Source organism: Myiozetetes cayanensis, unplaced genomic scaffold (assembly GCF_022539395.1).
Source record: "Myiozetetes cayanensis isolate MyiCay16 unplaced genomic scaffold, myiCay2020 scf6-25, whole genome shotgun sequence".
Lineage (NCBI taxonomy): Eukaryota > Metazoa > Chordata > Aves > Passeriformes > Tyrannidae > Myiozetetes > Myiozetetes cayanensis.
In genome coordinates, this window is record NW_026087853.1 from 8,461,870 (window position 1) to 8,474,960 (window position 13,091).

The following is a 13,091-nucleotide window of genomic DNA, read 5'->3' on the forward strand; positions in this document are numbered from 1 at the left end:
CCCCCGCCCGCTCCGCGGCGAATCTGCCGCTACGGGTCCCCGCTCGGCCCAACATTCCTGCGCGGCCCCGCGGGGCCCTGCCCACGTCGGAGCGCGCGGGCGCCGCGCGGGGGGCGTGGCCGGGGCCGCTCCGGGGGAGGAGCAGCGGGATCGGGAGCGGGATCGGGAGCGGCATCGGGATCGGCCCTTCCCTTCCCTTCGCTGCCGCCGCCGGGGCGAGGCCGCAGCGCGGCGGGGCGGGGGGTGGCCGGGCCCGGCCCATGGACCGTCCGCGCCTGAGGCGGAGCCCGCGGAAGGAGCCGCTCGGCGGCTGCGGGGCGGCCGAGCGCGGCTGAGCCCCGGGGCCTCGGCCCCAGCGCCGTCCCGCCCGCGCCCCGCGCCCGCCGCCCCCGCGGCACCATGTCGGCCAAGGTGCGGCTGAAGCGGCTGGAGCAGCTGGTGCTGGATGGGCCGCAGCGGCACGACAGCGTGCTGAGCGTGGAGACCCTGCTCGACCTCCTGGTCGGCGTCTACGCCGAGTGCAGCCGCGACTCGCCGCTCCGCCGGGACCGATACGTGTCCGACTTCCTCGAGTGGGGTGAGCCCGGGGGGCCGGGGCCTGCGGGTGGGGGCTGCGAGGGGCGGCGGGCGAGGGGCCGGAGGCGGCCCGGCCCCGCACGGTGCTCCCGGCAGCGTCCGGAGACGCCGCCCCTGGATGCGGCGCCTCCCTGGGGAACACCCCCGCCGCCAGCCGGGCCTTGACCCCGCGGGTCTCCTCCCTCGGTCCCGGGCGAACCGCTTGGCAGCCGGCGGCAGGAAGAGCACCGGAGTGTCCTTGGCCTGAAACCCTGCTCGGCTTAGCCCGAAATGTCAGGCTAATCCGGCGCTCCTCGGAGGGTTTCCTACCTGGGGGAGGGGAGGAAGGGAGAGCAGCGGGCTCGGGCTTTGAAGCGCTGCTCTGGTGCCGGGTCGTTGCTTTTGAGAGGGCGTGTGTGTGTGTCTTGAAGAAACAACAGCTCCCGTTCATCATGCAGTCTTTTTTTGTGATTTGGGTATGCCCCCGAAGGACAGAGCGTTCCTAGGCGGCCTTTATAAAACCTTTGTTTAATGGTTTCCTACTCCTAAGCAGCCTGATAATGAAAGACCTCCAGTAGTCCGGAGAGTGCTGACAAAAGAAGATGTGGATACTTTTGGTAACACTTAGGATAAAAGTTTCCTATCCTAGTATTGTTTAGGTAAAGACTATTGACTACAGGTATGTGGAGAGCAGAGATCCTTCCCTGCTGCATGTCTAAATGAATTTATGTTAAAACGGCCATGGTGGCTGACTGGTTTATTCAGCTGAGTAAGTTATGAATAATAATGCATGATGAAGGTGACTTAACTTCTCCATGGAAATGAGAATTGAAGGGGAGGGAGGAGAGATCATTGCTCACGAGTACATTGTCCCGTTTATCAGCTGTTTCATGCATGTACAGTTAATTAGGCTTTAAAAGAGCACTCTTAAAAAAAAAAAAAAACAAAAACCAAAAACAGAACAAAAAAAAACAACCAACAAAACAAAGGATTTCCTAAGGGAGAGGGAGGGGCAGATTTACTTCAGTAGATGCAAATGTGGGCCTTCAGCACTACAGACCAGAGCACTACCATGAAGGGACAGCTGGTTCTCCTGAATTTCTGTGGGGACCACCACTCTTTGTCATACACTAACAAACTAAGAGGATTCACTTCCTGGACTCTTCTATTGACGTCAGTAATGCGATTGCCAACTGAATAATTAACCACTTTATCACATCTGCCCCGCAAGGCTGCAGCCCGGGGAACATTGATTATTTGTTGTGTCGTGGGAGCTTTGTACATCTTCTGCAAAGTGCATTCAGGGTGTTTTGTTTTCAAGCTGATGGCTTGAACGGGTGAGCACCAGCAAACTGTTAAGTGTGATAGATCAGACTGCAAAGGTACTTTGAGCACTGAAGATGAGGAAAGGATTTGGGGCAGGCCAGAGAATGATGTGCTTTTTCTATAGCACTGCTGGTGGTTGTGTCTCACTGATTGATCCCTGCGTTGTCATTTTCTGTGTGATCGAGAGGCCGATTATCCAATTGTTTATAAAATCACTTCTTTTAATTCTATTTATTGTGTTCACTGAATGTGAAAAGGTTACTGACTTGATGAAAAGTATAGCTTGCAATAAAAACAGTGTGTAGTTCTTACTGCAGTGTGGGATTACCCTGGTATAACAAAGTGCCTATTCAATAAATAATTGAAATGTATGTGAGCTACCATCTGGTGCTGCAGAGTGGGGATAAAAGTTTATAATCCAGGCTCTTGATGGTAAGGGGGTGGGCCTAAGTCTGAACTGCTGTATATTTGTGTTCCATCAACAAGGGATACCCTTAAAACCAATTACAGTTGATACCCTGTGCTCCTCCCTTTCCTTCAAGCTGTTAAAAACAAATAAACGCCAGCGAGACACCTTTTATCTGTGTCCTAATGCCCTCACAGTATGTTTCCACTGACAAGGAACTTGTTTCTGCCTCCAGCTAATAAGGAAAATATCATGCCAAACATGCTAATCTTCCTTATGTCATGATATGTCTTAATTACAGCCTGATTCTCTGTTAGAAGATATTCTGGATTGATGTGCACAAGTATTCTGTGCTGCTATGTGTCTGTGGAAGTATGAGAGTGTAGTTAAATATTTGGGATATACTTTGAAGAGCAGTGTTTCTTTTATCAACTGCAGACAGAATTTCCTTTTGACAAAATGGAGACTTATCACTGGCAATGGAAATAAGCTGCACAGGTTCTAAATTTGCATTAAACTGAGCTATGTAACAAGCATTTCTTTAAAATTTTGGATTTAAAACTAGGCGTGAGGTATCACACATGTAAAATTCCCTTGAAATGATTCAGCATGGGTAATGGACTTGCTCTCATTCTTAATTGCTGAGAGAAAAGAGAGTTCAGGCGTGGTAGTTGAGGCAGGGCTTTTTCTGGCTTTGTGGTGCAGAGGAGATGAAGAGTTGTGTGGTGCAGTGTCTGGATGTGGATATCTCTGCTCTCTGACAGCAGCATATTCTGGAGCTGGCGCTTGGTTGCTGGAGAAGAGAAATGGGGAGTCCAAAAATTTAAGCCCCACGTTTATCCTGTGATACTTGGGCCAACTTGTCCCTACTCAATGTCTGTGGAAGCCTCACACCTTACCTGCAGAGGCTGCTGAGCTCCAAATGGTGGATCCCATTGCTTCTGTCCTGTAAATCCCACTGCTGCTTCCTGGCGGACCTGCCACGGGCTTATTTCTTCAAAATCTTCTTCCTATTTGCTAACCATAGAAGAGTGTAGGGTGTGGCCATTTGCCTTGAGGCAGCTTGTGGCTTCCATTGCTTTACAAATGTTGTAAGAATCTGCCATTTTAACCTTGGCAGTTACAGCTTTCCCATGGTGAACAGAGCTTTCAGACTGTTTTTTCCCTATAGTGGATGTATTATAATACACATATCTTTATGCCAGATGTCTTTGGAGAAGAGCTAGCTGAGCTGCAAGTGAGGAGTCCAAAGTCCTTTTCTTCTTGTTATTTTTATTTATAACTTATGTTGAATAAGATCCCACCCAGTTGATTATCAATATATTGTTTATATAATAGATACTGAAATAATACTCAATATTCTCAGTGGGAGTTGAATCCAAATCTGCTAGATACAGACCCATGTCTGTATGTTCAGAAGAATTTCCCAAATCTGTTCTTAATGTCTTGAACTGTTGCTGCATCTGCTGCTCCTGGAGTGAGAAATAAGTAGGAATCCTAACAGTTAAGAGTCCACTTTATTCTAGTTGGTTTTGCTCGTTCTTCTCTGAAAGTGAGACTACCTAAAGCTATCAGCAAGCACAGAGGAGGCTGCATGTCCTTTGGACTTACCTGATGGACTGTGGTGCACACCAGTACCTTGGTGCTGTGGGGTGGTATTGTCCATGCAGTGCAGAGAGACCTCCTGAGGGACTCTTCCTGCAAAAAATGTGTGCTGTCCCTTGTTTAACCTGACAAGGAGAGAAGTACAAGAGTGTTGGAGCAGCACTGCTGCAGCTCAGGTGTCCGAGGACCACCTGTCCTTTAGCTTTCGGGTACAGCGTGTTCCTCCCTATGGAGCCTCCTGTTCTGTCATACTGAGGCATCTGAGTCTTGCATAATCCTGTGCTAGAGTGGCTGCTGCCAGGGCACCTTGCTGGCTGGCACCAGTTTTGTGCTGGTCTGACATCACCTTGTTTTTCAGGAGTTATCTTAGTTGGCTGTGGCTGATGCTCACTGCCCCTTACTTCCAGTCAGCAGGGACTGGTGCAACCGGCTGCTCCATTTTTGGACAGCTACTTGGCACAGTTTGCAGCCAGTAGGCAAGCATGTTCAGAGGAAAGTCACAAAGGAACGGGCTTCATTTGTACTAAAAATTATCTTGGTGCTGCACAGCCTCTCTTGCTCCAGCCTTTGTTTCCTCTGACCCTGTGTCATACTGCTGGCCTGCTGCAGAGGGCAAGGTGGCACATGTCCCCCATACACTTCAGTTGGTGTTGTCTCACTCGTGGACTATGTACTGGCTGGTTCTCTTTGTGAGAACACCTCAAAAATTATGTCAGAGTGGTTTAGACTGATCTGAAATGTGTTTGGTTTTTGCTTGAAGCAGGTGCATGAGATTCTTTTGTGGACCATTTCTCCTGATGTGTTATGAGCTGTCTGTTTGTATGCTGACCTACCTTCTGTGTTCTCAGTTTGTGCAAGGTCTGCTACTCAGCTGGAGTGGTGTTCTGCTTTTGGAAGGTGGCAATGAGGTTTTTTTGTCTGCGTGTTTGTTTTTATTTTTTCCTGAAAGGAACTTTAAGGGGGCTGAAGCTGTGGGGGAAAAGGAAGATTGCGGATGATTAGCACAAGTAGGCCAGCTGGGCACCTGCTGCTGAGCTCCTGAAGACAGTCTGGCATAATAGACAGTGGATGCTGTTGTAGTAACAGCAGTGTGCTCCCAGTGTGGACTAGAGGAGAGCAAAATGTACATGTACAGTGCTCAAAGCAACCTCTAGACTAGCCCTGAGCTGCCACTTTTGGGTATATCTCTGTTACACTTGAGGCTGGACCATAGATGGAAAAAATCACGCACAGAACATTTACCAGGAAGGGCTGCTGTTGTGCTGGTGAAGTGATTCACAGCTTTGGGTCGCTGTCAGGACTGGTGCTTCAAGTTTGGATCTTGCTGCTTGGAGGGGCTTTGTGAACTTTGCAAGTTGATTTGCAGGCCTTCTTTCTCCTCCTTCCAATTCTACTTAAAAAGGCACCTTAACCTTTCAAATAAAAGAATACCTAATGAGGGAAGGGAGAATCTTGCAGGGTGGCCTTTCTGTCAGAAAAGTGTAGAGCCTGCTCTCAGCCTAAAAGAAGTTGTGTTTGGAAGTGTAGATGTGGCCTTGAGAAAAGATCTTCCCAGCCTGCATTAGAGCATCTTAAAAATGAGCTGCAGGGTAGATGTAGTTCTCTGACTTCTACAGTTACTGATGTACTAGAAAAAGTGGTAGGTAAGGGCAGGGGCATGATGTGTGAGGGAGTGTGCTGCTGATTTAGGAGACAGAAACTATCCTTAAGTATTTTTGAGATGACCTTGGAGTTGTCGAACTTTGAGTGTTGCTTATGAGGATCTTCTTTTTTTGGCCTTTCGGGGTTACACCAGGAAAAACTGTCACTTGATAACATGTTATATCTCTTGACTTGAGGGCTTAAATTCCTCTTTTCTTTCCCTTTGGCACTCCTTCCCCCATCTCCTGCTTGCAGAAATACACATAAAAAGCCAGGAAGGGACCTCAGGCTCTGCCAGCTTGTATAATGTCCTTCTCTGTGCAGGCAAAAGCTGTGCAGTGAGTGATAAGCCTGTTGGGCATGAGTGTGAAATGACTGTGGTTAGATAATGAAGACAGCTGATGAACAAGACAACTGAATTTCAGATTTTGGCTAAATTTCTTTTACTTCCATCCTCTATCCACCAAAGCCTGTTATGATCTCTTATACTAGAGCCACCAGCAGGAGGGTGTGGATTGAGGGTGCATTAGGGCAGCGTCCAGCTGCAGGTGCCTTTCAGAGGTCCTGGGAAGGCAAGTGGTGTTGATCACTAAAGTTTATTTGTGCAGTGTGGATGCAGCTGGAACCCTTTTCTGGTCCTGAAGGCTTTCCTGTGGTCAGATATGGCCCACCATAGCTTGGATCACCTTTGCTAATGAAGTCTTAGTGTGAGCATGGCCACCAAATCCCAGTTCCCTGCATTCTCTGCTTTTTAAACTGGTTTTGTTCTTTTCAAAAACGTATGTTACTTCATGATGAAGTAGCCCAAGCTGCCATGTTATCTTTGACAGCATTGTAGGCTGGGCTAATGACCTGAGGGCATGAGGTTCAAACCTTCTGCTGCTGTGTGATGATGGACTCTTTACAGGACATCTGTTTTAATCTGTTATTTTTAGAACGAGGCAATATCTTTTAAAGACTTCTTCTGTAGAACTTTTTGCAGTGAAACATCATACTGAATGGTGCAGTCATATTTTAGTAGTGATCTGGAAGATGAGAGATCCATAGGCATGTGCTGTCAATGTGACAGACTCCTGGGTGAAGCTTATCTTTTGTCCCATAAAAGGAGTCAGTATCTCTTTTGGGTGGATAAAGGTGCTAATAAATAGCAGAGGTCTTTAGTGAGTGCTTGAGGAATTATGTGGTATGTTAAAGACTGTGATCTATATTTTGCATTTAAATTTTGTTTATAAAAACTCAGAAAAGGATAAGTAAGTCATTGATAAATTTGTCTTCATATAGGAAAAAATGTGTGCAGCTAGGAGTTTCTCAGTGATGGTACAGGATAAGGTATAGAATGCAGAAATAAGGTTTCATAAGCATCCATAAATCTAATGGTTTTTCTGACTTGTTTCACTTGTAAATCTAAATTATTTTCATATTGATTTTTCACATATATTAAGATACAATATTTTGCAAAAAAACTTAATTAATTTACATCCTTAAAACTTCCATGGTTGGCAGAGTTATGCATTACCAGTGAAATGTCTTGGAAGTCAGATCCAGTACAATGAACTTTTAAAATCAAATTAAGTTGAACTAACCTATTTTTGCAAACAATTCACGTGTGGGAGTGAGTCACTTTTTTCCACACCTACTAGAACAAATGATTTTAACTGCATGAATCAGAACTGAGGAGACTTCTTTCGTTAGCTATTTTTAGCAAGTTGTTTTACTTTATGGTTCTGTATTAATGTTTCAGATTTAAAAAATATTGATCTGTAGTTGAGATTAGTTGGGAACATTAAATACAGGTTCTTTAAATTTATAAAAATTATATTTTATCCCTTGCATGTAATTTGAAGCAATTCATGCAGCTGTTTTTAGATGGTTATTACAAAAAGGAAGAATTATAATACTTACCTTAACAATTGCAAATTTATCTGAGCCTTTAACAGAATAGGATTAGGGAAAGTTTTATGGATTCATCTTTTTCATTACCCAAGTCTGAAAAGATTAGTAGGATGATGGACCATAAACCAACTTTTTAGAAAAATAGAAGGGGCTTGTTAAATCTTTTTGCTGTATTGTTGCCTTTGATAATGCTTTAAACAGAGCTGAGATTAATTTCCTAGGTCTTTCATAAAGTACACTTGAGAATTCCACTGTATTCTTGATGTAGTTACCAAAGGGCTTGTATCATGCTTCATAATATATCAGTGAAGCTCTAGGTTTTGTGGTGGTTTCGGGTTTTTTAAATTTTTTTTAAGAAAAGGGATTTAATTTTGAAAAGCTTCTCCAGGTCTAAGGATTTTTATGTACATTTGCTCTGTGGTTCACTGTGATCTGTTCATTTTAGCTATCCTCCTGACACTAAAATCTTCTACCCTATTTTTCTCATCAGCGTATGCAGATTGCCAGAATGCAAGCTTTCATTTATAAAGATCTTGTTCACTATAATGAATGTAGCTTTCTTCAATAGGAAACTACACACTGTTTTCTTAAGCCCTGATTTTGCATAGGCCTCAGTAATCATGTCTGTAGATACACTTAGAGTGCATTCAGATTAAGTGTGTGCATCCATCATTTCCAGCTGAGGCCCTAGGCATCCTGAAGTGCCTGAGAGCTTAATTTCTATCATTCATGTCATCAGGGTCTTAACACTGAAACCTGTTATTACTTAACCGTGGCCTAAAGCTTCACATGTGATTAGTATCTTTGGACACCCAACCTGAGACCTCTGTAAAGGAGTCTGAGCTTCAGAAACTGGTGGGGTATCTTCACCAAATACTGAATCATTGAAAATTAATGGAATTTATTAATCAGATGTGCACTAATGAAAGCTGAGATATAGTTCTTAATTTCCTTAAGTGCAGTGCCATTGAGGGCTGAGTATGTATAGCTGCCTTTCTACAGAAGGTCAAGAAGAGAAAAGGTGAGAAGCAGCACCAATTCCAAATTCTTTTCACCATCTATAATTGTTCTCCACCATAAAAATAAACATGGATAATTTCTTTGTGAAGTCCTGCTTGAAATGTGTTTGTGCCAGTTTAGCAAGATGTGCATGTTTAGGGTTTTAGAAAAGTCCGTACAAAATTCTGTCTGGATTTTTAATTCATCTTAAACCTGGGTTATATTGTTTTAATTGCCATTATCTCATTAAGTGAAAGATAAAATTACAAGTAAGATGACACATGTTTTAAAGTCAGATATGTGAAAGTCGGTCTTAAAGGAGTCTTAAACCACTCTTTTTCTGGTAATATTGTCCTTTATTTGGGACTATGTTTTGGGGATGTTTGTATAGGTTGTGGGATGTGGATTAATTCTTTTTACAGGTGATATAACTTTACCCAAAACATAGCAACCTCTATAGAAGTATGGGGGCTTTGTACTTTACGATTCCCTGCTAATAATGGTCCGTCCCTTAGCCTAAGAGTTAAACTGTGTGCCTTCCCTGGATAGATGAAATCTCTGTCCTCATCTGAGGAAGGACAAGTTTTCCAGTAATTGCATGGTAATACTGGTGAGGTGTCTGAAACCCTTTTCCCACTCTTGAGGAATTCCTCTGTCCCTGGTTCCCCCTCTGCCTCTTCCAGAGATCCTTGTCTACCTTGGGGGTGGATGGGGTGGTTGTTTCCATTGCCTTGCACACCTTTGGATTTCTGCTGCAATTATAACTTTTATGATCTTCATTTTGCACATCCTTCCTCAAAAGTTGGCTTCTTCATGAAGCTTTTCTGTGTGGCTGTTGGCTTTATTGCTGCCCGTGTGACTTGGATTATCAATGAGGAAGGCTGTGAGTGTTCTGAGTGTCTTTCTATTTTACTGTAATTAAGGCAGAGTAGAAACAGCAGGAGGGTGACTTCAGGCATGAAGATCCTATTATATCATTTTGAAATATGCTCCCAAAGGTTTGCTTTTTAAGATGCATGTTTAGTCTTTAAATTTAACTCTTTTTTCTGATAGGATTAGTTAGGTTATCCTGTGTTGTTCCCTCCACCCCCATTTCTGTGTATAATGGCTGCATGGCTGGGCTTTCCTTGTCTCTTGTTAGCCCTGAGAGATGATGAATGCTCAGTGTGCAGGCACTGCAGGCTTTGTTCTGCAGGCTTCTGTCCATTCTTGGACTGTGGATCCAAAGGAGAGTACCCAATGTGTTTTTCCTATAGCTATAGGTGTACTTAAGTAAGAAGTTTCTATTGAAAATTTTAAATTAAGGATTTTAAATTTTAAATTATTAATCATAATATATATAAAATATTATTGTTAATTATATTAATACATTAAAAATTTAAATTAGGTTTCTGTGTCTGAGGGTTTGCATTATGTCTGTGAGAAACAGCAATGTAATATCTGACCACAGTTTCTTTCTTTTTAGTTGGTATGTTCTTTAAGCAAAGGAGGGGATCTTGCTGTGCTCTTGCAATCAGTGGTTCCTTTTAGGGTGGCTTCATTGCCCTGCAATGCTCTCAAGTTACCCTAAAGGAAACTACATTTTTATGATTCAGAACTTCACCCTATGTGACTTCCTACAGGAGGCTGTGAGAAGAAAAGTTTTGCATGTACAAGAGGCTAAAAGTGATCTGAATGTCCTAATGGAGCTGGTAATTGCTACATGTTGGGTTATAGTGCAGAGTGAAGGCTGGAGTCTGTGGTATTCAATCTTTCTGCCTTTTAAGGGTAATATGGTATTTTTCCTGAACTCTCAACACTTCATCTTTCAGAGCAGACTTTCTGAGAAGTTCCAGATTAGTTGTGTCACAGGGAAGAAGCACAAACATTTTCTTTCCAGACCAGCTTTAACTAGTTGTAGTGAAATACCTTAGTCGTGTGGCAATGCAGTGCTGCAGAGAGGAGTTAAATTTGACTGTGTTAAATTACTTTGTTATGTAACTAAAGATTTCCATTACCAGTAAGTTCATCCTTTGGTTTCCTGAACAGTTTATATTTAAGTTGGGAATAATGACAATATACACACAGTTGTTTTTAAACTGTGGTCCTGTTGGCCTTGTGCTCCAGATAACACAGGACAACATACAGTGGGGATGCCTAACTGGAGGCTGTATCAGGCCCATGCACTGTCCTTATCTTGCCCTTAGAAATATTTACTGGTTTTAAGGCAACTGAACTGTGGGTATCACTGTGTTTGTTATTGTGGGCCAGCAGGATTTACTGGATTGGATGTAGTGCCCTATGAACAGGGCTATACTGGTCAGGCTTGACCCAGGCAGGTCTACATCTGTGGCTAGAAATAATCAATCCTTGTGAATCTCGAAGTTGACTTTGTCTGATGTGAATTGTAAAGATGAAAGACTTAGCATTTTGAGAAGGAGGGAAGGGGGAGAAGTTTAATTGGAAAAAATTATGTAATGGAGAAGCTTTTACTGCCCTTAGGAAAGGGCTTTCAGTAATCTTCCTCAACTTTAAAGGTATGCATGGATTTGAGTGGCTTGGACCAGGAGCAGAAGTGCCCCAGTTGGTCACGAAAGAATCAGAGCTATAGGTTGTCTAGATATAACCTTCCTGTTCTTGTGGGTAGTATTAAATGTCGTAGAGATTATGTTTACAGTTTTGGGTGCTTGTTGAGGGTGGGGATGGCAGACCTTACATTCTGTCCTTCAACCTTTTGCATACCAGCATTATACTTCCTTCACACTCCTCACAGAGTTCAGCATGACAAGTGTGAAGTCTTGCTGTAAAAGCTGGGGAATGACAAACTAGAAAACAGCCTTGCAGAAAAACATTTGGGAATCCTGGTAAACAATTATATGGACAAGTCAGTGGTGCACCATTGTAGAAACAGTAGCTGCCTGTGTAGAGGGCTGCATCTGTGAGACTGCAGACAGCAGGCTGAGGGAAGTGGTTATTTGTCTCTTTGCACCACTTCTGAGGCCATTTCTGGGGTACTTTGTCTACTTCTGGGCTTCCCAGTACAGAAAAACCACTGGGAAACTGAAGAGAGTCTGGCAGTAAACCACTAATGTGGTTGGAGGCCTGAAATACAAGATATGCAAGAAAGGCCTGAGATATCTGGGGCTGGTCAGCCTGGAGAAGGGGGGCTGATCACGATCCTCAACTGCCAGATGTGTGGTTAGGGAGGACACACAGGCAGATGCTTCCTGGATGCACTACCAGAAAGGAGATACAGTGGACACAGACTATGGCAAGGAGGACTCTGACTATTGAAACAGTCATGGGGATATAAAGTACTCCTTGTGAGGGTGTCTGGCACTGGAAGAGTCTCCCAGAAAGGTGATAGTCTCTGCATCCTAAGGGACAAACCTCAGCTGGACAGGCCTTGTGCCACCTGATTGAATTTTGATGTTATCTCAGCTTTGAATAGGAGGGTGGACTCCGATCTCCAGAGGTCCCTTCCAACCTAAATTTACTCTGTGGTTCAGTATAATATTTTTTCCTGTGTTCGCAAATGCATTTTACTTCATGGCTGCTCTAATAGAAAACAATTGTTCTTCGTACTTCTCAGAATGGAAAGAAATATGTGAAATAGAATCTTCTTGTTGTAGTAAAGAAGTTCACACAACTTGTGTAAATTTACTATTAATTTTTGATAATCTTAGGTGGTTGCCACAGTCTGAATATAAGTATCGACAGACTTGTAACTGGGCTTGTAAATGAAGGGAAACTAAATTTTTTTCAGGTTGTTGTGCCATATATTTAAAGAAAGCACCAGTTTCCTTGTTCCTGGCAGAGAATTGCCAGAACAGGTTTTAAGAACTTTGAACCTATGTTTTATGTCTAGTGCTTTTTCTCAAGTGTGGTTTCCTTATGTCTGGTTGTTAGCCTTGATAGCAGTTGAAGTATTTTAAAGCATTGTTCCATGGAGGTGTCAGAAGAGCCTGAAATCCCTGCATGACTGCGAGCCTGAATCATTCTTTATGAAAAATACAGGTCTAGCTGTTCTACTAGATATATGTTCCCATATCACAAAGGGATCCCTATCTAGGAGGGTTCCTAATATCCTTATATCTGACATTACAATGAGTCTGGCTGAGCGGTTGCTAACAACAGGGTGAATGAAACAAATCTTCCTCATAGTTCTAAAGATCTAATGGGAGATAGTAGCTGGGGTTTTTGCTTCCTCTGTAAAATAAGAGCTTTATGACCTACACGAAGTTGGACTTGCAACATGGTTTTAATGCTGATGTTCTTTACTGATGATAGTACACTCAGCTAACCAAAGCACACAACAAATTCAGTGTTTCAAAATCATATTGATGTATGGAAAATAGCACAGGAAGTGCTATCAGTGATGAGGATAACAATGTATAAATGGGGCAAAACCCAAGAACTAAATCCTTTGTTAGTTGTGTGTTGTGTCTATAGGGTATCCTAAGTGCCACTTGACTTTCCATACAATGAATTTATATCTATGTCTTTGAGTGTGTTGCTTCCCAAAAACTCCTTGGAAAATGATAAGATTCTTCAAAATTCTTACATTCCTAAATGCCTGGAAGTCTGGTAGACATTCTTCTCGGAGAACATATACTGTCAGCTATGTCATGAAGGCATTAATTTACAGTACTATATAATGTAATGCTCTACTGCCCTTCTGGGGCAA

The 13,091-nt window shown here is 43.4% G+C and overlaps 1 protein-coding gene across 6 annotated transcripts in view; it reads left to right on the forward strand.

Annotated features, from left to right (window-relative positions):
• Positions 1–340: 340 nt before the first annotated feature.
• Positions 341–13,091, forward strand: part of CDC42BPB (CDC42 binding protein kinase beta) — a 95,322-nt gene continuing 82,571 nt past the window's right edge. For 2 of the 6 annotated variants that reach the window (XM_050335420.1, XM_050335423.1), the window contains exon 1: positions 342–577. In XM_050335420.1, coding sequence (XP_050191377.1) covers positions 400–577 — 178 coding nt within the window. In that variant the 5' untranslated portion in view covers positions 342–399. Of the gene's footprint in view, positions 578–13,091 lie in introns of all 6 variants that reach the window. The other 4 variants (XM_050335424.1, XM_050335425.1, XM_050335421.1 and 1 more) reach the window with 3 other exon arrangements.